The sequence below is a fragment of the Corticium candelabrum genome, chromosome 10 (assembly GCF_963422355.1).
Source record: "Corticium candelabrum chromosome 10, ooCorCand1.1, whole genome shotgun sequence".
Taxonomy (NCBI): Eukaryota; Metazoa; Porifera; class Homoscleromorpha; order Homosclerophorida; family Plakinidae; genus Corticium; species Corticium candelabrum.
The window spans coordinates 1,412,138-1,438,474 of record NC_085094.1 but is presented as its reverse complement, the minus strand read 5'-3'; the positions used below and the strand labels follow the sequence as shown (position 1 = coordinate 1,438,474).

The 26,337-nt window shown below is 42.1% G+C and overlaps 3 protein-coding genes across 4 annotated transcripts; 2 read left to right on the top strand and 1 right to left on the bottom strand.

Moving 5' to 3' along the window:
* Positions 1–12,107: 12,107 nt before the first annotated feature.
* Positions 12,108–14,336, top strand: LOC134185791 (probable ATP-dependent DNA helicase RecS). 2 transcript variants are annotated; one of them, XM_062653669.1, is made up of 3 exons: positions 12,108–12,318; positions 12,399–12,915; positions 12,986–14,336. In XM_062653669.1, the coding sequence occupies exons 2-3, from the start codon at positions 12,401–12,403 to the stop codon at positions 14,166–14,168; spliced, it is 1,698 nt and encodes a 565-aa protein (XP_062509653.1). In that variant the 5' UTR covers positions 12,108–12,318; positions 12,399–12,400; the 3' UTR covers positions 14,169–14,336. The 2 variants fall into 2 exon arrangements, with proteins under 2 accessions (XP_062509653.1, XP_062509654.1); XM_062653670.1 differs by lacking the exon at positions 12,108–12,318 and having other exon boundaries at positions 12,334–12,915.
* A 474-nt stretch (positions 14,337–14,810) lies between these two features.
* Positions 14,811–17,651, bottom strand: LOC134186021 (uncharacterized). The gene is made up of 2 exons (XM_062653927.1): positions 15,809–17,651; positions 14,811–15,601 (listed from the first exon to the last, which is right to left on the bottom strand). The coding sequence occupies exons 1-2, from the start codon at positions 17,649–17,651 to the stop codon at positions 14,811–14,813; spliced, it is 2,634 nt and encodes an 877-aa protein (XP_062509911.1).
* A 7,172-nt stretch (positions 17,652–24,823) lies between these two features.
* On the top strand, positions 24,824–26,303 carry LOC134186020 (fucolectin-like). Its single transcript, XM_062653926.1, has 2 exons — positions 24,824–24,911; positions 25,843–26,303. The coding sequence occupies exons 1-2, from the start codon at positions 24,824–24,826 to the stop codon at positions 26,301–26,303; spliced, it is 549 nt and encodes a 182-aa protein (XP_062509910.1).
* Positions 26,304–26,337: the final 34 nt, after the last annotated feature.

The window sequence follows — 26,337 nt, the reverse complement described above, 5'->3', positions numbered from 1 at the left end:
TGCTTTCCTGGTGGTTATTGATATCCACTAGGCGTGCTGTCCCGATGTTCGCGGTCACCGTAATGCCTGCAATATATATCGAATTGGCTAGTCATTGATCGCCGTATGGACTGTACGGAAACGTGTACCCTGCTGGGCTCACGTGCCGGGTTGGTGGGCGCCCAGATGGGGTAAAGACCTCACTTGCCCATTATGGAGGGGCATAACGACACATTCATAGCTTCCAGAAGTAATACGTTTCTAGCCGATGTCAGTATTATAGTCCATATTTGGATACTTTTCTGACTAAACCAATATATTGTAAGTAACTTTTGCACTTTGAAATTGGACGATATTGTACACAGCATTCTATTGGTGTTAGCACGTCACAATTAAACAAATTAAAAGTTAACAAACTCTATTTAGACTTACTTAAGCAACATAAACTGAGATCCAGTATGTTTACTTGTATATAATTTTTGTTGTTGCTTAATTTACTTTGATAAAAATGTGGCAATAACGTTTGAAGTGCACTTTGGTATGTGACGGTTAGATATGTGATCTAATAAGGTCAGTTTATGGCTTTTGAGGTTGAACCATTATGTGCATGGCAACTTAAATTTAGGAAGAAAAAGAATTGACAGTCATGGACTCATGCAGATATGAGGTGGCTCACATTTTACCTTTTCCAGTCAAGAGTACCGTTAGTTTCTTTGTCATGCCCTTCCAGTTAATTAGACCCTTTTCACGCATCATGATTGATAACATATTGTAGGTTACTTACAGCTTTCAATAGAATAAATAGTACAGTACAATAGAAGTTGCTACAATTGGGGTCTTACTACACAAGTATACTGTGTTCCTGTTTACATTTTGATGTCTATTGTCATTGTTTTGTCAATTGAGGTATTTTGCTGTTGTTTATGTTTTCATTATTTGTTCAAGTAAAGTAATTCTAAATGTGGTTTCTGGCAATGTGTCAGTCAGTCACAGATTCTATTATTTAGAGCATCCATTAATATTTGACATGCATTAGTCGTCTGTTGTACCTTATTTATAAAATATTGCTGTACTTGTTTGTAAGTTGGTAGTTAAAACTATTTTGTCCAACTATACTTCAAATATTACGGCAGTTCGCAACGAAATTTTAAAGTCAATTAGTTTAGGTTTAGTTTAGGTTTAGGAAGCCTAGAATATGAGATAGCCAGGCACTGCTGCAGTGTACAAAATTTTGAATTGTGATCAACTGGCCTATGTAATTGACATTGTCCTACAGTAAATATAGTGATTTCTAAGAAATGTATTTTTGTTACACGACAATATTAATACGTTACAAACATATTTTGTTGGGTTTTGGATAGATTTTGCTATTTTGATGTTACTCTAATATTTTTTCTGTTAATAGAGCCGTCTGGAACTCCTATAATTATTTCTGTATTGGCTGAAAGCTCCAATTCAATCAGGATTAGATGGTTAGCCGTGCCATTCAATGAACGAAATGGCATAATAACGCAACATCGAGTGGCGATTCGTGAACGAATTATGGCGCAAGGTCTGCTACCTCCTTTCTATAGCACTGCCACAGAAGAGAACACGATCGTGGTGACTGGTTTGAAGTCCTACACAACGTATAGCTTTCGTGTTGAAGCCTCAACCGCTGTTGGTAGGGGCAATTTCAGTTCATACAAAGAGGGCAGAACTCATGATAATGGTACGTGTGTATATATGCTATAACTTTCAAACCAATTCTTATTTAATTAATTAATATGTCAATTCATCTTAGTGAGATCGTCATTAATTAATTATCTTTGTTTTGTAATTACGAAATGTTGTTGCAGCTGCTCGTCCTACTTTACGTGCAGTAAAGTCTGTTGTCATTGTGCCAAATAGATCTACTGCAGTTCTTCACGTGACAATTTCACCAATGCTGCGAACAGAATATGGTCTGGTCCTTCAGGAGTGATTACTACAACAAACAAGTTTTCTTGTCGACAGATCTTTATCGTCTGATAATTCAAGATTTTGGTCCAAATGACACTGGACTTTACACATTTACAGCTGCAAATACAGTCGGCAGCGCAATCGTTACAATTAAGCTTGTTTTACAAGGTATAAGCAATGATAATACATAGCAAAACATTATCGCATTATATACTGCAATTGCAGGCTTTCGTCCGATCGTGAAAGATGTTAAGCCGATTGTTGCGGAACCAAAAGGAGATACGGCTGTTCTTCGAGTCACAGTCTTGGTAGCATCACCTGATTTCCAAACAACCCTAGCAACAGATCATGGTTTGGTCCTGCAAGAGTGATTAGAGAAAGTGACAAGTTTGAAGTCTCCTCCAACCGTTATACTCTCATAGTTTACAAAATTGATCAAAGCGATGTTGGAATCTACACTTTTACAGCTACCAATATTGCCGGAAGTACAACGACTGCAATAAGTCTTACAATAGGTATAGGATCCTACGTACTGTACAAGCTAGTACATACTGGTGTTTCTAATCATTTCTTATTGTTTCAGCTGCTCTTCCCACTGTAACTGCGGTAAAGTCAGCCGCAATTGCACCTCAAGGATCTACTACCTTCCTTCAAGTAAAAGTCTTGGGAGCTTCACCCAGTGTACCCAACAATGCTGATAACAGAACATGGTTCGGTCCTTCGTAAATGATTACACAGAACGGCAAATATAGCTTTTCATCAGATCGTTATAATCTTACTGTCACCGAAGTTGACGCTCATGATGTTGGAACTTACACTTTTAAAGGGCCTAATGACGTTGGAAGTGACACAGTTACTCTTACTCTTATACTAGAAAGTGTGCCAACAGTCACAAATTCGACAATGTATATTCTGGTTCTTCTAATTTCTGTTATTTTACTATGTATTTTCATAGGTACATCTGAATCAAGCACTAGTTTGACTGGCATAATAGCGGGAACATGTAGTGCATTATTGGCACTCGTTGTTTTTGTTATTGTTTTCGTTTTCTGCTTTATGAGGTATAAGCCATCTTTCACTTCAAAAGATACTTTTGCAGCTTGCTTTTTCTTTAGATATAAACATTTTGCTATACGAAACAATCAAGCGAATTTTGATAACTCCTCCGCTCCAGACTTGGTGAGGGCAGGACAGGAGTTAAACTATATATATATAGCTAGTGGTTGTATGTGCCTGTAAAGGTACGCGCGTGTGGTGTGGTAGTGGTGGTGGTGGTGGTGGTGGTGGTGGTGGCGGTGATGGTGGTGGTGGTGGTGGTATGTGTGTGTGTGTGTGTGTGTGTGTGTGTGTGTGTGTGCGTGTGTGGTGTTCTGTGTGGTGTGTGGTGTGGTGTGATGTGGCGTGTGTGGTGTGGTGTGGTGTGGTGTTTGTGGTGTGGTGTGGTGTGGTGTGGTGTTTGTGGTGTGGTGTGGTGTGGTGTGGTTTGGTGTGTGGTGTGGTATGGCGTGGTGTGTTGTGTTGTGTTGTGGTGTGGTGTGTTGTGTTGTGGTATGGTCTGGTGTGTAGTGTGGTGTGTGGTGTGGTGTGGTATAATTTAATGTGTTGTGGAGTGGTGTGGTGTGGTGTGGTGTGTGTGGTACGTGTGGTGTGGTGTGGTGTGGTGTGTGGTGTGGTGTGTGACGTGATCTGGTGTTGTCTGGTGTATGTAGTGTGCTGTGCTGTGCTGTGCTGTGCTGTGCTGTGCTGTGCTGTGCTGTGCTGTGCTGTGCTGTGCTGTGCTGTGCTGTGCTGTGGCGCGCGCGCGCGTGTGTGTGTGTGTGTGTGTGTGTGTGTGTGTGTGTGTGTGTGTGTGTGTGTGTGTGTGTGTGTGTGTGTGTTGTGTGCCCGCACGATCCTGTATAGTTTATCTAATGATCTAATGTTGTTGTGATTGTGCAGTCTAAATATTTGGCTGGGCCTGACACACCTTCAGTAAAACTGAAAAAACTGTCTACGACACAAGGTACTTTTTCAAGAATACACTGTTGTGGTGGCAATTAGTTTATTTTATATCCTGACTACTTCCTTAGGCAATGAAACTTTGATCTCCAGCAGGCTTACGGCAGTATATGCTGCTTTAGAAGATCATACAGAAGTGTCCGAATCCGCAAAAGCTGCGTTGCGTGATACTTTGACAGCAAACACAGCTTACTCGCAACCCAACGCAGTTCAGGAACAGTAGACCGAAGGAGGAGACAGGTTCTCATTAATTGAAGTTACCTATTGTTAGTTATTGCTATCAATTTATGTCTGTCGCGGAATTTACAGATCTTACCTATGAGACTTTTCAGTCTGACTGATAGAAGCGTTGCTTCATGCTTGAACTTTAACGAAAACTCTTCTTAGCGTATGCTCTTCTCCCGAAAGAGATTCAGTGCTCCTTTCTTATTCATATACAGTTTAGTTGTCGACTACATATCTAACATTGCTGATGAAATAGAGCCTTTTGTTGCAGCCAGACGTTAAGTTAATTTTAGAACTATTCCTGTGTGAAATAGTTTTATTGCATACGGGTAATTGAGAAATAGCGATGACGTCATTTACACTCTTTACTGGTGTACACACATGCTTACCCCGAGGTGTCAAATAGTAGCAAGAGCATGCAGATGCATGGATAAATAATCAACATACATTGCAAGGCTAGTTGACTTAACATTTGAGCACAGAGCGCTCCACCGTCTTTGAATCTAGATACGGTTAGGTGTAATTAATGTAAGTTTAGCTAAGATGACATGTTAGTTGCGAGACACGATGTCCCAAGCGCTGGCTTCTTGCACGTTAGACCACTACTGCTTTTGGTTGGCTGCAGGGCGGTCATCACAGGCCTACAATCATACATAAAATCACCAAATTTATAATTAGATATTCAGAAATCGCAAAATTTGTAATAATATCTAGGGTGACACTGGAAATTTTGCCTCAATCTCTACCGGTTGCAGTAGGCTTAGTCATTCATACTTCGCTTGACGAAGCATGCATACTTGGAACATCGACTGAAAGCTTGCATTTCTAAGACTTAATAATTTACACACTAATAGAAGATTTAGATGAATTTGGGTTAATTACGTATATCTAGACGATGCGAATTGATATTCAAGCAGTTTTGGCTGTATCTAGACATGGCCTGTGGCCAAGCGTGACTGCAGGCGGCCTAGAAGGATTTTTCATGTAGTTATCTAGAGACCTATCTTATTTTTTATTTAACTTAGAGCGTTGGAAAAAAGTTTATCTAAGTAATACATGCGCCCCGAGTATAATTAGAAAGACAGTCTACAATGCTATTTGTGATCACGTGATAGAGCAACCCTAGAAAGACACACCTCTAATCACGTGGTCTACCGACAACGCCGTTTCCAGCCGCTTCTTCGTTCAGTTCGCTGTTGTGTGACTGATAGAGCTCCACCAGCAACTTACGGCGACTAGCTTGCAATTGGTGTTGTTCATCTTCGAATCGGTTTCTGTCATGATGCCAGCGCGTTGGGTCGACGTTTTTCTACTCTTCACAGGCTTTCTTGGAGCTTACAGTCAATTGGAAGGTGAGCCACTTTACTTATCGCTATCCTTAATTCGTTAACCTGGATCTCAACAAGAAAGACATGTTGTAAACTTGCCAAGCAGAAGAAGGTGGTGCCTCATTGTATCTGCAATGTAATAGCTAGCACATACGCGGCCTCTTTCCTTCGCCGTTCTATTTGTTCTGTTTATCATGTGTACCGCTTCCTACTGTCTATGCCGAACGGTTAGGTGCAGTGTTGGAGTGGACTATTTATTTCACTTTCGTCCGACTTCGCGAATGTGACAGGTTACGCCCACCCTGACAGTTTTGCCGTACATCCGCCATCTAACGCCAGATTTCAGTCAGGAGTAGGCGCAGTTCTCTTTTTACCGCCACACTATTCAGTCTCTGATTGTAAAGACATGGCTCAAGAACTTGATTTGATTGGTAGTTACCTAGACCCTCTCACAGTTACGTCATCTGTGCACGAGCGTGTTCTTTTTTTGCCTGTTTACTGCATAAAAACATGGGTTCCTGCTTTCCATCCTATATTTTGCATTGATGTATACGTACATGTAGAAGCTGTCACTGTTGTTTCTTCACGTCTTCTAGACTGCTTTAGGATAACTTTATGTGCAAATAGTCCGTGGGCCAAGTCCAGAATTGTGACTTTTCCGTGCACCCCATGGCAAACCAATTACTTTCTAGCTATCATATGCACTTTTTGCGGTGATTACGAAAATAAGTCTATTTTTGCATCAGAGCGTTCAAAGTTGATGAAAACAGGGTTTTTTTAATAATTTTTTTAAAAAAAATTAAAAAATTTTAAAATGCAAAAACAAGTGTGGTTTGCATTTTAAAACTTTTAGGTATGGTTGATAAGCTTTATTAAAACAGAAATTTGATCAATTAAATTAGGAGATCAAATATATGATATATGTGGAGAGGGCTATATAGTCTCTCTGTACCGCTACAACGTCTAATTACTCACTATCACTGCTGCTGTTCATTGTAAGTGTACAAGTGTCTTCACATTCATCACCGTCGCCGTCATTTCCTCTAGATTTATTGATAGGTTTGTCATTCTTACAGTCCACGCATGTACACGCTGCAGTGCAAGGAAAAGAGCTCTTTACGCAGGAGCAACGTCTGGTCTCGCAACCCTTGGCACAACTGCAACGATTAAGCTGTAACAATGCTGCAGGAGCTGGTGGATTTGTCATTCATATGATGTTGAGCAAGGAATTATTGACTTCCCAGCCACAGCCATTTGGTGTAGGTGCTTGATAGCCTGCAATCATAGCGGTTCGCCACAAAAGTGCTTGATAGTTTGTTCTATTTACATGATGACTGAGGGCATCAATTGTGGGAGGTAGCAGCATTGAGTCATTGGAAGGATTCTGCACCCAAAGCTTATACCGGAGATTGCTTACACCATTTGCAAAATTCTTCTTACTGTACATCTTAGATGTAAATTCCTCACAGAGTCGGAGCAGTTCGAGAAACTGTCGGTTGACATCCCAGTTCTTGCATAGCGTTCCAAGTTCCATTTTTGACAAGTTCAAAAACTGTGCTTTTTCCCTGGCCGAAGAAAGCACTAGTGCTGTCGCATCCAGTAAAGGCATGCAATCCCGGAAGTGCTTTACACACATCTTCTCCTAGTGAACAAGCAATAGCTGTCATGCTGATGCAGCGCCTTCGATTTTTTGTACCTGTCTGCCATATCATCTCTGCCGGGATCTGATGTGCGACAGATCAGCCTATCACTAAAACGTCGCTCTCTGGTGAACGGATGGCAATGCGAGATGCTCTCGTGTTTGCTGCATGGTTGGCGTGCAAAAACATTCGGATGTCCGCTTCTTCTGCACTGCACGAAAGTGCTGGAATCAATTGTTCAGTGACCGTCACGGCATCGTTTGTACTAAACGTTGAGCAATTGCTGCCGTGACACACAAATACACACTTGCCATTAAGGAGATGCGCGTATTCTGGGAGCTGCCATTCCTTAAACAGAAAATCAACAAGAGCAATTTTATTTGCTGTAGCTGCCAAGAACCTTATCCAGTCGCGAGGAAGCTTCTGGTGACGATGCTGTATTTGGATCACAGCAGGCGTGACAAATGATGTGCGGCGATTTCTCTCCCAATTTTTGATTGATAAATTCGGATAACGATCAATCACGAAGTCAATCCGATTTCCAGTATGAGTACCTTGGGTAATGCAAGTAAAGAGCTGAAGAGCAAGATGAGCGTAAGTTGTTCCGGAAGGAGTGGAAGCTTGTAGAAGAGCCATTTCGTCAAATATCACTGTATCATTTAATGGAAATTGTACAGGAGTGACGTATTTTTCCAGTAAAGGTATCATCTTGGACTTGGCTGTCTTTTGAAGCCCTCCATCTACAGTAGCTAGTGACCATGAAAGAGCGCTAAGTTCAAAGCAGAACACCTCTTCAAGCTTTAATGATCTTGTCTGGCTTACAACTATCAGTCGTGAAAACAATGATCTGTCGAACCGAGGTACCACTGAACGAATGCTTTTTGCTTTTGGTGGATGCAGCACAGTCGTAAACGTTTTCAACTTTAGTGTCTCTAAGACGCTAAACGTTCTACGTCATCGCTAAGCAAACGTTGTTGAAAGAACTAGGTCATTTTTGCCTCGCCCTTGCTGCAAGCCAATAAGAGATCATCTTTTACTTCACAGGGAGCGGTTACTCCAGAGCAAAGACCGACGAAATCATCTGATTTATCAGCAAACAGATTAGCTCCTAAGCAGTCAAGAAACGCATTGACAGTCTTAACATCGTTTTCGTCTTTACGTGATTCTGCTGACAGTTGTTGACTTGCCAAATTTGCGTCAAGTGCGTCATCATTTTCTTTGGAAGAACAAGCAGCTAGTTGTCTACACTGGCGTGTAAACGCTGATCGATAGTGGGCACTTAGAATCCACCGATGCACAGCTCCAGTTTGCTGACTAATGCCGATAACACCTCCACTATTCTTCATGTCTCGGTTTATGCTCTGCTCTATAGCATGATCAACGGCAACTTGTGAAAAGGAACGGTCCGACCTTTGTACTGCAAACTCACCACGTTGCATCTGGTTATATGCATCTGGATGAGTTCCTGGCAAACAGCTCATCTCATAATAGTAAACTGACAAATAACGAGCATAGTTGACACGATCATATGCAAAAGTCCACGGCAAGATTTCACGAATACACTGCAGATGCAAATCCCATTGAGCTTCACGTGTTGCACGAACAAATCTTAGCAGTAGGAATACCATGTCTATGTATGACATCCAGAGTGAAGCTGTTGGGGATACACTTACGGAACAAAATTGACGGTAACACGACTCGATTGCCTTAAATTTGTCATTAGAAAGAACGGAAGCAATTGATGTCGGTGATAATTGCGTACGAACCTCATTCATTAGCTCCTTGAAAACTTGCAGATCAAGTTGAGTGTTCATTATATGTTCCTCAAACTGTTAACCATTGAACACGAAACAACGCTTCGGCAACTGTCTTGTGTGCCCGAATAGCCCGGTTATAGTGCTTGCCATTAAGGACGCCGTCTACTGATCCCGCACTTACAATTCTTGTTTCGAATAAAATATCCCTAAGCCCAGCATCTCCAAAACGCTTGCCACGAATAGTTAAAAATGTCATTGATGTGTGGAATCCTCCCATACGAGCAACAACGTTGGACAGCGTGGGCACTCTTTTCCATAAACTTTCCTGAGCCTTGGCATAAATATCTCGATCGAAACAACAACAACGTCTAGCTGTGGTAACTTTTTTGCCATAGCAGCAGCATATTGTAGTACATTGTGGACTGTTGCAATGTCTGTGGGTGGGGCGTTGATAACTGGACAGTGCCCAATAACACTTCGCTGACAAGGATGTTCTCGATGGTAAATACTGTTGAATGGAGTCCAACTTGGAACGCGCAAGCATTCACCCGTACCAAAGAGAGGCGATACATCAGATGGCAACCGCAGTGCCAACCACATAAAATCTAGAGCAGACGCTGTTTTAACACAATCTGCAATTTCTGCATGTTGCAATAAAGTCATATCGGCTGTCAATCGAGGTGGACCAAAGCGTGAACTTGCAAAGTAAGGTTGCGTTTCACTGGCTACGGGCGCAGTGACAGATCGCTTGTGGCCGCGTGTTTGCCGTTCATAATCACCAACTTGAAAAACTGACTGTGAAGGTGCTGTTAGCAAGCGTTGAATTACGATGCCATTAGTGCAATGGGTGGTGTTAGCACCTGTACGAGTCTCCTCACAAAGATCAAAATTATCAAAGCAAAACACAGCACTCACATTCTTGTCAATAGCTGGCAAGACCACCTCTCCACTTTTGTCTAATTCATGTTGAGCCAATGCAGTATCGATTTCCAAGAGCTGACTTGCTGAAACTGCATGACCAAACCCATTCAACAGTGATACCAATTGTGTGCTGCGAGTGAGATGATATATTGCCTTCGGTAATGCAACGTGCTTTGAAGACTTAACACGACCCCGTCTCGTACAGTACAAAATGTCTTGAGCTATTGATAATATTCGTCGATGATCATCAGCACTCTTCACTGTAACTTTTTCTCCTTTGGGAGGAATATCTTCATCTCCAGTGATGATCCAAGACAGTAAGTTGTATAACGATGCTGGAACAATGACATCAGAGCACACGTCAACTGGCGTTGGTGGCCAAGGCATAGGGTCCGTAATGGCTTTAAGATCAGTGCGAATCATTGCTGCAGCGTGAAACAAAGCGACAGTACCTTCAGTATTTGCTTTACTGGCAAATGATTGGTCTGCATCTATAATAGTGTCCATTTCGGCAGCAGTACACCATTGCTCAACTTGTTCAGGCTCGCCATGATTTATGTCATCTCCAGGGTATTCACTTGAATCATCAGTATCAGTGCCAGTAGCCTCATCTAGAAGTTCTTGAAGCAGTTCAGATACGCGAATCAGAGGCAAGTGAGCACTGTACAAAACGCATGGTTTTCCCAGCTCTTCCGTTGATAGAAAACAACTTCTTCACCAAAGTGTGTTCGCAAGCGGCGTTTCAATTTTTCTGTACGATATTGTGGATTGCTTAATCTCTGCTCCACCATTAACCGACTAAATCGGTTACACATAGCAGGCATAGTGACAAGCCGTTCACCTCTACGTAGTGGACCTTGAATCTCTTGCAACAAATTCTTGAAGGCAGTCTCATATGGACTAGATTGCTCTTCTTCGGTGTATATTAGTTTTTCTAGATCTTTCCTATTTGTGTATCGTTGGTAGCAACTCCTATGGTATTTCACTTCTGCGGCTACATCATCGCCACCTTGTATACAAAGTATACCAGCAGTCGCTGGTCATCTCGTAAAGTTGCAGCATTGCGTAGTGTACCGTGAAGACTTGTGCAAGTTGTCAGCTTTTCAGTACGACGTCTGTCTTTGCTGTCTCTCTTTGCTCGACCTCGTTTTTCTTTCTCGCAGATAATGCACAGACTGGGATCCGTTTGAAATTGAACATCAAGACGTTTGCTTATTCTTTTTTGCGATCTGTCCACCTGAGGATTATTACCGCAATTTGCAGATGCTGCTGGAGTTTCAACAACACAAGTATCAACATTTCTAGATAGACGCCTCTGTTTCCTACGCTTCCTTGGAGATCGTACATACTCTGGGTCGTTGTCTTCTCGGTCTGTTTCCGTTTCCATTGGACGAGAAGCAAATTTAAAAAATCACGTCTTCAGAGTAAGCACTAGTTAGCTAGCTCGCGATCGCGGTCTGATCTGGTTTGTTCTCGTAGAGTGTCTTTGTATATATATATATATATATATATATATATATATATATATATATAGATGCTGTAGTTTCAAGTGCATTGTCTAATCAGTACGGTTCACTGACACTACACAAACTAAACGGTTTTACTAGAGTTCTAGTACGCCAGTGCAGTGTAGTCTAGGCTAGCTTGCACTCTGTATCTGCATTTAGCTGTTCTCCTGGTTGCAGCGTCATAGAAGTTAATTAAGAAGTTTCAATTGCATCATGTAATCGGTAAGGTTTACTGAAACTACGCAAACTTCACTACACTGTACCATATTTGTGTACATCTGTGCAGTACTACAGGTACAAAGGTCAAAGTACGCCTCCTCACATCCTGTTGACGTCACGTCTTGGAACAAATTAGAGTTTCTACAGCGGTATTTATCACGTAATTGCAAGAGGTAACGTGTCCGATGCTTCACAGTAACCTACAGGTACTGTAGCAGAAACCGGCAAAACGCGAGCGATTTGCCTCGTATAGTGTAACGCACGTTAGGCCTCGTGGTCCCAGATCATTGTTGCACGGCTAATTTACAAAACGGTATTTTTCTAGGTGATCGGACGCGATCTGTCTCGCCAAACATAGATATTTTCAAACATCTAAAGTCATACGGCAAGTTACAAATGCCAAAAATTGGTTTGCCAAGGGGTGCACGGCGGCATTTTCTGAAGCCTTTTTCGCAATTGGCCCACGGTCTAAAACTAGCAATCACGTTTTTCACAGAGGCGTGCGAACCTAGATTTGGTTGAGGGGCAAAACATATGACTAAGGGGGCGTGGCTGTGCAAACATAGCCTCGGAGCCAGACCGCTTTAGCACGTGAGGGGGCGGGAAGGGCGAGTGAGAGGGCGGGGAGAAAAAAGCGGTCTGGGGACCTTCGCCGATCAAACCTAGTTCGGAAGAGGAGGGCTCTTGTTCGCTCAATTGCAACCGCGCCAATCAAAACCCACGCCTTCAGGAAGGCGGCCAATCGGTGATGAGAATGCTAATAGCAACGCAGCAGGACGACGCTATTGCGTATGCAGGTGAGGTAAGTGATTGCAATTACAGCTTGCTAAGGTGTTAGTGTGTGAGCGTACGAGTGGCCTGGCCGTCTTTGTTGTCTGGTAGTTATGATGGATGACTTCCGAGCAATGCCTGACGATGAAGCCATTGCAACTGCCGTGTCCAGCGTTTTGACGCTGTTCGATTTCGGCGTGCAGAATTTGAAGCCACTGCAGATGCTATCTCTTCGCCTCCTTGTCGGTAGACGGGACGTCTTCGCGTGCTTTCCTACGGGCTTTGGAAAGTCGCTAATTTTTCATCTTCTCCCGCACATTTGTGCCCGACTAGCAGCCAATGGCTTCCAGCAATATCCCGCGGATCCTGTGGTGCTTGTGGTGACTCCATTGAAGTCGCTGATGAGAGATCAGGTCGCTATTCTAAAGCGCAAAGGGTTTGCAGCTGCCTTTGTTGGTGAGTCGGATTCGTCAGACGCTGCTATCAAGGTAGGGAAATTCCCCTATGTCTATGGAAGCCCCGAAGTGCTTGTCGGCTCACGCGAGTGGCGATGCGCCTTACAAGCAAATGAGTTGAGAGAGCGGTTCGTGGCCGTGGTAGTGGACGAAGCTCACACAGTAGTTCAGTGGTAAGGCAAAATCCTGTCTTTCTTTGCGTTTTGTAGTCGCAATTGGTGATGTGAAATTCATTTATTGTAGGGGCACTGCATGTCAGGACGTTAGTGAGGAAGAGGAACCATTTCGCGTATGGTGTGGCCTGGTTGGCGAGCTGAGGTCGTTGTTGGATGTCCCGTGCTTGGCGCTAACTGCAACTGCCTCTGCATCCACAAGGAAAGCTCTCACATTAGCATTAGGACTCCGCAATGCTGTCGAAATTGTGAAGAGTCCTGATAGGCCAAACATCCATCTCTCAGTCAAAAGAGTAGCTCCCGACTTTGAGACAACTTTCGACTGGCTTCTAAGAATGATTCAGACGTTAGGAGTGGCCTGCCCCAGAGTACTGGTGTACTGCAGAACTCAGAATGCCTGTGCGTCATTGTATTTGCACTTCAACCACACTCTTGGTAAGAGGGCTTTCTCTCCAGAGGGTGAAACTTTGGTTGAGAATCGGCTTGTGGAAATGTATCACTCCAGCACCCCTGAAGCTAACAAGGAGGCAATATTGACATCTCTGAGAGCTGTTGATGGCAAGTGCAGAGTGCTATTTGCCACAAATGCCCTAGGCTTAGGAATTGATGTGAAAGGATTGCATACAGTTGTTCACTGGGGACCAGCCAATACTCTGGAAAGCTATATGCAGGAGATAGGTCGGTGTGGTAGAGATGGTGGACAAAGCAGAGCCGTTTTGTATTATCATGGTCAGCAGCTGCAGCACATTGATTTTGAAATGCGACAATATTTGTTTGATTCCGACACATGCCGTCGGAAATTGCTGTTGTTACCCTTTGGTGCACCCCCTGTGCAACCAGAAACTCAACACCAGTGTTGTGATGTGTGTGCAAGAACGTGTAGCTGTGCAAAACCATCAGATTGTTCTGGTATACAGGATATCTTTTGGAACAGTCATCATCAGGAGGTCAGGGATGGTGTTCATCATAGATCACATAGACCCGTTTCACTGCCTCACATTGCCTTAATTCGGACAGCCCTTCTTGAGTATAAAGAAATGGAAGAAGAGATATTTACATCATCAGTACAGCAGCCACAATATTCATCATGTACTCATGTTAGACCCATTTCAGATGATTGCATCCAGGAGATTTTGTCCAACCTGACTAATTTTAGTCAGTGGGAGGACATTTTGAATTTGGTACCAGAGTTGAGTGACAGTCAATCAAAAGACATAATTGATTTAATTAACTATGTATTAACTTATGAGTAGTATAGATGTTCCGTTGTTGAATTAATCAGTTTGTTCTAGTATCTGCCAGTTTCAGCTATATCACCTGTAGATATAAATATATATAATATTCGCAAATTTGTGTGTCCATCTTGTGGAACGACGTTGCTTCAGCATGAGTCATCATGGTTCAGTCAATTCTTCTACCACAAGAGTGCATGCAGCGTTGAGGAGTCGGTGAGTGCAATAATTATACTCTTGGAAAAATTTTAGTAAAGAACTTTTGTATTCCTTTGCTGTCAATCTGACAATATAGTCTTCTACCAAGCAACTTATTGATACTTGTTCCCTTGTTACATACAACTGCCAATCCCTACATCACAACTACTGCATCTACATGGATTTGTATTTCAACTACACCTTCTAGACAAGAAGCAACTACCAAACATTATGTGCAAATATAACTCTAAGGCAACATGATCAAATGTAGCAGTGATCATATTAGAAAGACCATGAAACAATGTAAACTTAAAACTCATAGCACTGCATGCCAACTAGTGATTGCAAGGCCCTCCAATTCACTTTAGAAATTAATCCTAAAAGTAAATGAATGAGTAGATCGAGCTAGACTGACATCAACCGAAACATAATAAGTATACTTAAATAATATTTACTATACATTTATCAGAAAGCAGATGGAGAGTAAACCACCTCTTGCATATGTAGCTTCCGCTTTTGAGTTCTGATCCAAGAGAGCAGTGATGATGGCTTCAGTTTATGCAAGACATCACGCTCCATCCCCATAAATGATTTATAGGAACGTCCAGGACAATACACACCCATCTTTTGGTGTAGAACCTCCTGAGCTATTCTAAAAACATCCTTCTGTTTGTCCACTCTGGCATGTTTGCTAGATTCTTTGCCAACTTCAAGTGAAACATCCAGATTATCCAGCACAGCTTCTATGCCTTGTGAGGCCTGGCTTACCAGCTGTGCAGATTCAAAGGATACGTTAGCACCCTGGTTGAAGATCCATTCTTTGATGGTGTTATTGTTGTGTTCAACCATCAAGTCTAACGGAACGTTGTTACCAGCACCACCTCGAAGGTTAAAGCCTCTGTTCCACAGTTGGCGATGGGCCTCGTGTGGGCTAAGCAGTGAAAGCTGATCTGCTACAAAATAAAATGCTTCTAAGCCATACTTTGTTCTGCCAGCCTCCTTAAAATGAAGCATTTTAAATTTCCATAAGCGATACAGTCTTTCACCATCCATTTCTCCAACAGCATCTTGGAAATTCCTTTCCAGTAAGGCCATTTTCATAAAATTTGAGTAGTAATTAAATATATGGTCCTCAGGAGTAAAGGATTGATTACCGTCTGCTGCTGCAGCTCTCTCAACTGAATCTGATGATTCAGAGATGGAGACAAAGTGTAGTTGGAGTTCATGTGCTTGTCGTGCATCGATGGAGCTAAACACTGCATTGCATCCAGGTTCTCTACAAAACCAAGATGTTACTCTTTCTAGTTGTTGTTGTTGTTGCTGTTGTTGTTGTTGCTGCTCCTGCTGTTGTTGTTGCTGCTGCTGCTGCTGTTGTTGTTGTTGCTGCTGCTGCTGTGACTGCCACATATCCCTGGCTGGAAGGGTTACAGCTCTTGGCTGAGCATGTACCTGGTGTTCAATACCTTGCGGTTGCTGCAATGACCTCAATCTACTCAAAAGTGCCCAAAGTCCACTTCTGTAGTCATCATCCTGCACTTGTTGAAATGTTGTTGAATTTGATGACTGAACAACAGAACAGGCTTCTGAAGCTGGATGATCTGAAGTGCTACACTGAACACTCACTGGGATGCTTGTGTTCTCAAAATCAACAACATGACCATCAGCAACAACAGCCACTGCACTACCTCGCTCTACTGTCTGAATGGATTCCAGGAATCTACCTCTATCATGACTAGCTTCTGTCCACTGCAGCACATAGTGATCAACCAACCTTAGCACTTCCTCGTGGAACCAGGCAGCTTCTGAACTCTTTGGCATTCCTGGGGGAGCAGCAATGTCTTCCACATCTCGCATGTTAAAATGGACCACAGCACAAGCTACAATATAACCATCAAGCACATCATTCAAAAATGCATTGCAAGATCTATAGCGTTTAGTGGTGTCCTTCCCGACATCCCTCCTGTCAAGTTGGTTTCGTAGTTGATACATAGTTCCCACATCCTTCATGCTACGAGAGTCATAGAACTTCGCAAAGATGAGATTCACAAAATTCATCATGCAATGGAAATCTTCTGCATGGGTAAAGACACCTTCCAGTCTCTCAAATGGGCTTGATCCATTAATGATGGCTTTTTGACAATTCCTGATTCTTTCAGCAGTCAGCTGATCACCTCCAAACTGTACTCGATGCAAAGGTGCTTCTGGAATACGTTCTTCTCGCTGATCTTTATAAAAATGAGGGACATACATTTTGCTGATATGTGTCAAAATTTGAAGCATGTCTTTGTTTTCATCAAACTGAAGGAGACCCAGACAATGCTGTTCAGACTGTTGGCTTGCTTCCTTGGAAAACTTGTGCATGATGTGCTTACACACGTAGTTTTCAAAGAGAGCAAAAGCAGGCAAATATTTGACCAAGATCCTCTCCACCAAAATTGCGAATTCCTCATGAAGCTTCTCATTCTCTTGCACTGATGGCAGGAAAGCAGTGTCCGGGACAGACAAAATTGAACACCTAGGTCTTGATGTTGCCAGGTCAGCATTGATGACACGTTCATTGCTAGCAATAACATTAAACCAGTGCAATGACTTGTTTCGTCGATCAATGGACATGTACTTTGTCTTAATTGAAATGTCTAGATTGTCTCCTGTGACTTGAAAGCTTTTCTGTGACAGGTCTTGCATCTCATCATTGCCCTCCTCTGTTTCCACGCTATGTGAAGATGACGAAGAAGACAGAGAATTCTCAGAACTATTCAAGTCAGAATTTGTCTTGTCAAAAGCAGGCAAGACACAGGTAGCAACAGGTAAAGAACCTGCAACAGATCGAACCTCTGGAATGGAGGACTGTATTGCAACATGGCTCTCTATGCTCGCCTTCCAAGACAGCATGACAGAGTTATAGTTCTTGGCCATTGCTCTAATCTTTCTTAAAGTCCTCTTGTGTGACATGGAGATTCCCAAATGATTCAGTCTGTTGTAAGCTCTTTTCTTGGCTCCTGAGTTGAACAGGACAACACTGACAACAGATTGCACAGACGACATGTATCTGTTTCGAGCTTTCAAAAGACATGATGAAGCCATCACTGCATGTGCAATATGTCTGCTACTTCTTTCCATCATGCTGGAATCATGGCTGATGGCTGCCCTTAGCAGTTTCCAGAGAGTAGGTGTATGTGTCTGTGGATCCTGAGCTGTTCTGCTGATAGTGAAGGACAACATCGCCTCATACGAGGAGTCTCGAAACAAGCTTCTGGAGGAAGGTCGACAGATAGCCTCACACTCCCTGTTTACAATCTTACACATATTTTGCAATAAACAAGAAAAAACTTGCGAGTGTTTGATGGCAGCTCTTGCAATTTTATCCGGCTTCCTTAGTGCCAGAGCACGCCCTAAACCGTGAAGGTCTTCACTTAGTGTCACCTCTCTCTCCTTGGAGGGATACACCAACGTAACCTGGTGAAGAACAACACACTACACAACTACATACGCACACGCTACAACGACTGCGAGATTACCTTCACAGTGGATTGAAGGCTAGATTTCGTTGACGTAAACGTTTCTACTGGAGCATGATCGTCAGTCTCTCCAAATCTTGAGCAGCCAAGAGAAGCCAGACGGTTGGATTCAGATTCAGGAACGACGAGCTCAGCTTGAGTAGGAGGCACTGAAGTGGGCGGAGCATTAGGCTCTACAAAGAAGCATTGTCTAGCAGGCGCCATTGAAGTCATTGTCCCTGAAAGAAATGAATTTAGCTTATGACGACGAAGTAACAAGGAAGATGCTTCGATAAACTTACGAGGACGTTGAGGAGACGAACTAACTGGCGCTGGGATGCCAGTGATGCCCTTCGGAAGTATACGCCGCCGCTGCTTTTCAGAAAACAGACGTGGGACGGCATCTTGGCGCCTTCCAGCCGCACTCTGTGCAAACAAGGAGCGGATGGCAGGAGAACGACCGTTACCGGCAGCAGGTTTACCAGAAACGTTTCTATAGTTATGAAAAAATTTCTAACTAAGTACGATTGCACGCGTACAGGACCTGTGAATGCGTGTGGTGTAAGCGTACCTTTCATGGATATTGGGATTCAGAGATGCTTCAGATGGGCTGGCTGTTAGATCTACTCTCTTGGCGGCAGAGTGACGTGAAACGGATTCTTTTACTCCCCTCTTGAATCGCAATTGCGACAAAGTCTTCGCATACAGTTCAGCGATTTCAGTCTTTGTCGCCTCCAGTTGAATTAGCCGACTGGCGAAAGTCAAGAGCTTGCCGCGGCAAGAATGACATACGAAATGCGGAAGGCCGTCTGCTTCCGTGATAGCGTGACCGGTGGCTTTCTGAAGCTTCAAGTGCAGTTCCTGCTTGGTCCCAAACAAGCTGTGTTTATCGCGCCCTGACGTAAACTTACTGCCGCAAATTCTGCACTTGTCTGAAGATACAGACTTTCTAGGCGTAAGCAGACTGCTTGCGGTAGATGACATGATGAATCGCGTTATTAGACAACAACTGGTTCTCAAATCATTGTAAGTAGATTGTTATAGCTAATAACTGTGAGACTCGTTTAGCGTAATAACGAGTTAAGTCGTTACGCCTACTTCCGAACTCACTTACAATAGCATAGTCCCCAGACCGCTTTTTTCTCCCCGCCCTCTCACTCGCCCTTCCCGCCCCCTCACGTGCAAAAGCGGTCTGGCTCCGAGGCTATGCAAACAAGGCTAAACGCATTAATAGTTACCATATGGCAACACAGCAAAAAGCAAGAAACCAACATTAACACTATAGTGTTAGTGCAGTATGTCACGTCAATGTTATCAGTTTCTACATCTGTCATCCTTATATATTAGCAGTTCACTTGAAAGCTAGAAAAATTGATGTGGCACATGCCCCCATTGCCTTCTTGCTTCCTATGCCTATGTTTCATAGATTTGTCACTGATGTTCCTTTCCTTCCATACTGGTGAAGCCTAGAGATCATGTACTACAAGTCATACTGATCAGAGCTGTTGGGTGTCTCAAATTAGGGCTACACTCCAATAAGCACCTTCTTTGCAGTCCTCAAAAACTAAGCGTGGCTACAAAAGCAGTTATGTGGTAGATACATCGCTTTACTTTGAATAGTTGTAGTCTAGCTGTCGCTGTGTAGATTTTGTTATTTCTCCTAGGTGGGGCCTCTAAACGAGGTTGTGGTTTATTTATTTTTTATTAGTAGGCATCTGAGGCATCATACTGAGACAGTTAGATTGAACTGAGTCATCTTTCCTCAAAAATGTACTTCAATTAAATACAATAGTTATGTGTATGTACAAAGGCTATTGCACATTTTACATGTGCATCCAACTGTCGCCATGTTGCCAAATTTGGCGACAAGCACAAGCATAATATCATATGGCGACGAGTGGCTAAGAATTTGGCTTGAAATTGGAAAGCTTCCTTTTAGGATTGGACAGTGGGTGTGTTCAGCTATTCCATTCTCACTATTCTGGAATATGCAGTTGAAGCCATTCCAACCTATTCTGTCTGATTCTAATTTGAACACAACAAAGTCGTGTTCTCCTATTCCGGAATAGAGCGAAGAGTCTAAACATCCGGGCTATGTTGGCACCAATGGTGACTCTGTCACCAATATTAGCTTATTATTTGACAACAGAAAATTTGTAGCTGGACACCCAGAATTTAGACGACGAAATGATCAAATGATCCAGTTCAAAGCTAAGCCTATGTGGACAGTTTAATACTCTTGCATGTTTGCTAGATGACATGAGATATCTGTTCAAGGGCAGTGGGCGTGTTCACACTGCTGCCTAACTGCACTAACTTCGCCCTTAGGTTGCACTTTTATAACTAAGCGCAACCGCTTACATTGACATTATATGCACTTTGTCCCAAGTGCGATCTAAGTGTGCTGTGGCGGTACCTTAGCTTGCACTTACATTCAGACACTTCTCCTTCCACACTGATATCAATAGTTCAGCTTTGCCAGGTTAATATTCCTGTCGTACACACTTAGTCTTCTCTTTGCTTTTGGACACAGAAGATGATTGTCCCATGTTATCCCAAACTGGAGGATGTTCAACAAATGATTCATCATATATTGCAAACCAACGTCACTTTAGTTCTTCCGGAATGACCACGCGCGACAGGATTTGGGTCTTCTTGAGTAGATCTAAGTCTAGTTTGTTCCCCAGTGATTCCCAAAACGACGTCACAAACCCGTGAATGAGACGGACGTAACCACAATGAGAGCGATACCCGGATGTTACGTGTGAACAAAATCACTCTTACCATTGCCCTTTAGGTTACTCGTAGTCTATTCACCCTTAGACTTCTCTAAATGTACTTACCAGTGTGAATACGCCCAGTATTTACTAAAGAGGTTTCTCGCTATCCTGGCATTAATTAAAGAAAATGAGGGCGGCGTTTAATCAAACAGGGTAGTTTACTCTCTCTCTCTCTGACACTTTTAATGGGATCAGTGGGCTTCATGGCTTTTTAATTAAACAAAGGTGTACTTGAAATGTTGTTGTTTGTCATTTGATAATGTACAGAATATAAATTGCAGTTTATTGAGCTGGACAGATGTTGCTGTTGACTCCGCTGAGTTGTCACAGCTGACTCAAAATTCCATACATTTCCTGAATGATGCTGTGATAGTCATGCACTTGTATTTTCACGTCTCACTGATGGAGTACATGATGCACAAACAGATAAATATTTACTGATTTAAAGTTTTGAAATGGTAGTTATATTGTAACAGGGATGCAGCCTGTATTTCAAAATTTTTGACACCACAGCATTCAGTTGGTGCCAGTTATTAATATCGATGTACATTATTAATTTAGCAAAACAATGAACCTGTTTTTTACCCTGCAAGAAATTACTTTGTGTGTGGTCGGTTTTGAGAAAGGGACCCTCGGAATGTCGAGTCGACCCCTCTCATGACGATGGTTGGAATGAAAGAATGCGCGTATGGCCAGAAGTGGATCGAGATTAGAGTAGCTGTGTAGGAAGAGTTCACAAACACTTGCAGACAGAGAGTCAGACAAACAGAAGACTCCTGCTAATAATTATGTAGTGCAGTGATTTGTCTTCTACATTACTGTATTGTAATCTCTGAAAGGAAATCACTTCATCTGATCTGATGATGATCGTTGTCACTGTGTAAGCGAGCAGGTGGAGACTGAGCTGCTCTGATATTCTGACCTTGATGTAGATGGCCTCGAAGCCCCAGACTTCTGTCTAATACGCTGCTCGCTGGTTGGTAACGTGAGACAGATTATATCAATGGCACAAGTCTGCCACAATGTGGCGAAACCTTATGGACAAGTTCACGCCTCCATCTTTTTTTGGGGTGCCAGAGTTTTGCTGCTTGGTGCCAGTTTTTGCCCAACGATCATGGTGATTGCATCCCTGTGCAAATAATGAAAGTCTAAGCATCAAAATAGATTAGTTGAAATAAATGTGAGGGGGCGTCTCCATTTGTTGAAGGTTTTTTCAATTGGAACAGCCATCATTTCTGTCTGGGTGGGTTGCTGTATTGTTTGTATTGAAGTCTTAATGCTGACGTGATACTACTATAATGTTGTTTTGCATTTTATTATCCAATCAATTATCTAATTTCAAGATTGGAATATCCAATTGAGGTGATCATTTTTCTGAACATTCAATTATCTGATTTAGGGATTTAATTATTCGAGTTTCAGTCATAGGAGTACCAAGGTTAGTTTGTGCAGTCATTTAGTGAGACACTTAAAAGTCTAAAGTGCACACATGTCTCTTAGAACGTCTTTTATGATGCTTGCTTATACTTCAGCTAAAAAGGATTCAAAAGAATGAGGTGGAAATTCAAGTAATGAAATTCAGGTTCTTTTGATTAACACCCACCAGAGAGGCCTTGTATTGCCAAATAGTGGTATTGTACCAAGTGGGACATTGCTTCTAGAATATGCAGCACGCTCCAGTACACCACTAAATTGAGTAGCGAAGCAAGGGGGCTAAATTTTAATTAAGAAGCCATACTGAGAGGCATAGAGAGCCATCCCCGTATAACACTGTCTGTATGTATCGTGCAGAGTAGACAAATGTAGGAGGACCCAAGCAAGACAGCTTCGATGAGTTTATTTCGTTGCTGCTTGCCTGTGATTTTTGGCAACTGCTAGTACCACATTCAGGCCCACAGAATTTGAAAACGTACATTGTGTTTCATAAAATGCACCTTGTCATTGAGGTATGAAGCAGTGAGTGGCTATTGAGAGACAGCTGACAACAAGCAGCTCATCCGACTTTTGCCATACAGCTGTTATCTCAATACTGTTTTCAAGCATTTCTCAAACGTAGCTTCAGTCAACATTGCCCTGTCGTGCCTACTGAGGGTCAGACTCTGGCAGCAACTAGACAGTGACTACTCACAGATCTTGCGGATGGAGCCACTCAAATGATATCGCCTGCATGTTGCCTAAATTTTTACCATGTTCTAATGTTGAAGGCTTCTATGGCCATTAGGTTGGAATACATGTAGCTTAGCATTATTTTGTGTACCTACTTAGTATGGTACCTATAAATATGCAGCTGAACAATGGATGACCACTGCATTATGTTATCTTATAGCCTGTCAGTGCACTCGATATATGTAGACTTGCATAAAGGTGACTCATTGTAACCGAGGAACGTTTGCTAAGTGATGATCAAGACGTATGCTGCCACAACATTCATGTGCTTTTAAGACCGATATTACTTTTTACTATTAAGATCTATGTTGCACACAGTATTGACACTGGAGCAAATCTAACCAAGTACATAACAAGAAAGAAAGAAAAACCAAATTAAGATAATCTATATTAACTTTGTGATTGTACTAAGCTTGATAGAGCAAAAGTGAGTAGGAGCACAAAGCTAGCAGTATGCCATGTCAGCTGCTTCACCCTTGTTATACACAGTTCCATAAAACAATCTGTTCGAATTAAATAGTTGTAGTGATTTCTCCATGTGACATAAAATGTCATGTGCCCGGCAACAAGTCAAATTAGTCACAAGACGAGAAATACTAAGATCTACAAGAGAATTGTAACAGGTCAAGAGTGCTTGATGACGTTGCTTGTATGAAGAAGACAACATCAATATTTTAATTTTCTCCTCCGCAACACATCAGCAAGAGTAGTAAGACAGTTGCTGCATATTGATGTCAATGTGGCCTCTCCTACCCACAATACAAATCTTTCTGACTGAGTCATTCCAAGCAACTCTTAATCGGTGAAGTTTTGAATCATTACAATCTCAAAGTTGACATTGCAGAATAAGTTTGAAGTAAGAAACTGACAGAGTACCATAGGAGAAGCACCTTTAAATACATTAAAGAATGAATTATATGATGAAGAGAATCGTTTGTTGCAAATTCTCTTGACGCAGAACTACTCAGGTCAGCACAAACTGTGTCACCAAGATGATTACAGCAGTCCAGTTGTCGAACCTCAGATTTATTTGGAAGACTCAAAGAAGTCATCCTCTTCACATTACGAGTTACGAAGTGAATGCTTTTTGTTTTACTGCCATTGAACACGAAACAGCGTTTAGCTGCAAAAGATGAACATTTCAATAGCAAGGCTTGTAACATCCTCCCCTCCCCCCTAACAGAACTAGAAAGTAGACGAATGTCATCCGCATAACTTTCTGCAACTATGCTGCAGTTGTCAATCCGACAACCATTACCAGATTTTAGTAAGGTGGTTTAGAAGGTTTATTTATTTATACTAAAACAATAATGGCGACAGGACACCACCTTGCCGAACACTGTTCATGACAAGAAACTCTTCTGACAATACATTGTTCTAACATACTTAGCTGTTGAACTTTTATAACAAGATTCGAGAAGGCACAGAACCATCAAATTCAAAACCACATTTCTTTTCATAACAGAAAAAAGGAAATCATGATAGCAAAAAGTAAATCATGGTGATAACAAAAAAGTAAATCATGTTGATATTACAAATTTTGAGTAGAGATAGATGACTGATGATATTTCAGCAGCTACCCAACTGCAGACTATGTAAGTTATTTAGTTATTCATGCGATTGAATAATTCAATGTCTGAATCAGATAACTGAACACCCAATTCAGATAATTTAATGCAAAATACTATAAAAGTCGAAGAGCTTCTTTGAAATGGTACTAGATGGCTTATGCATGCATAGGTGACAATGTCACTGTCTTGTCTGTCAGCTGCTATGCAAACAACTCTGGCAGAATATTAAAGTCAAAGAAATAATTTTTTGATAGCGGTTTACCAGTAGTACTACAATTTAGTTCACATAAATCTGCATGCATTTGATCAATGTGTGACTGTAAGGTTTTAGATTATGTTTGGATTGGAAAGGAGAGTAGGTGGGTGATCACCAATGCTAACATTGTTCAAATTGAGGAAAGAGAAAATATTCAACATTAGGAAACGCTGTCTAAACTGTAGGATGTTGATCAAGATGCATCTGCATGTGGACTGCTCTGAAAGACTGCTTATATCGTGCAGTTAGTGGTCCAGTGAGCAGTGTTTCGTTGACGTTTGCTTTTGCTGTGGCAGGTAATAGGACTCATTTATTAGTTCTAGCTGTAGGTACAGCCACTTCCCTACTGAGTGCAAGGTCGCGTTTACACAGGGGGGTAATCGTCTTTCATTTGTCTTTAGAAAGTGTTAATTAAGGAGTTGTTGTTTACATCGTCAGTAACGATTGGTAGCCTCTAGAGTTGGTGGTGACCTACTATAGAACTCTTTTAGTACGACTGTAGTCATGCATATGAACCGGCATGTGCAACACATGTGCTGGTGAGCAAGTATGGACCCCTACTAGTTAGTGTTAGCACTCGTTTTTGTTATGTGGAGTCACTTAATCAGAGGAGGTGGGAAGGCTGTTCCAGAACTACTGGCGAGCAATCCATCATGCCTGTGCCATTTGTGCTGAGCCTCAGGAGACATGGAAAGTACCAGGATGTTTTGGATTGTCCAGGATAAGCACGAGAGGCACGTGATGTAGACTAAAGCTCTTTAGCTGTATTGACATGACCTTGCAAACAGTTATGTCACTGAAGTACATTTGTGGTGTAAACACGGTCTAATAGCACTCTAGGCATCAACAAGATGCAAGAACATACTAAACAGGTGCTGCGGTATTTCTTGCCATATAGGGGAAAGCAGCTGAAACCTCAAGCCTAGGGAAGGAAGACTGGGAAAGTTGCCTCAATTATCAGCCTTGTTTGTACATTGGTTTGATTTTGTGCTTTTGATTTTACAAGACTGATTTCATGGCCAAGCGATTCCCACATGGCAGGCATGGGCTGCCAGATACAACTGTCACGTTTATGTAAGTGGCGTTCTACTGTACTTGTTTATTGGTCAGTTGGAAATTCTTAACTTCAGTAGAAATCGAGAGGGTAGGAAACTGCTTTTTGCAACATGTTTCTATTTTAGTTTGTCTAGATCTTATCAAGTTGTATTCTTATTTTGTGGTTTACAGGTCAGCTTCTTGATATTTATCCAACAGTTACAGCAACTGCATCTACTTCCACAAGGTACTACTCTCCTCAGTGGGCAATCGAAGGAAGCAGTGAAAGACATGATAGTACTTGCTTTCTGTCAAAGTCACAAACTAAACCATGGTGGCGTTTGGATTTTAAAAATTTGAGAAACATTTCCAATGTGAGGGTTGTTGCTGCTACTACTCGAGCTCTTTTAGATGGTCTTACAGTATATGTGAGCAATGAAACTAGTCTAATGAATGAGGAAGCTCAATGTGGTGATAGCCTTACTAATGGCACTGGGGTGGAAGTCGTAATGTTTGATTGCAGTGGAACTCTAGTAGGACAATATGTCTACATCACTACATCTACAACAGGGCTGTTGGCAATATGCGAAGTTATGCTTAATGTACAAACAGGTGTGTTAGTGCTAGACGTTAACTATTTGCTTTTGCACTAAGTGCGTAGTCTAATTTTGTTTATATGTAGGATCA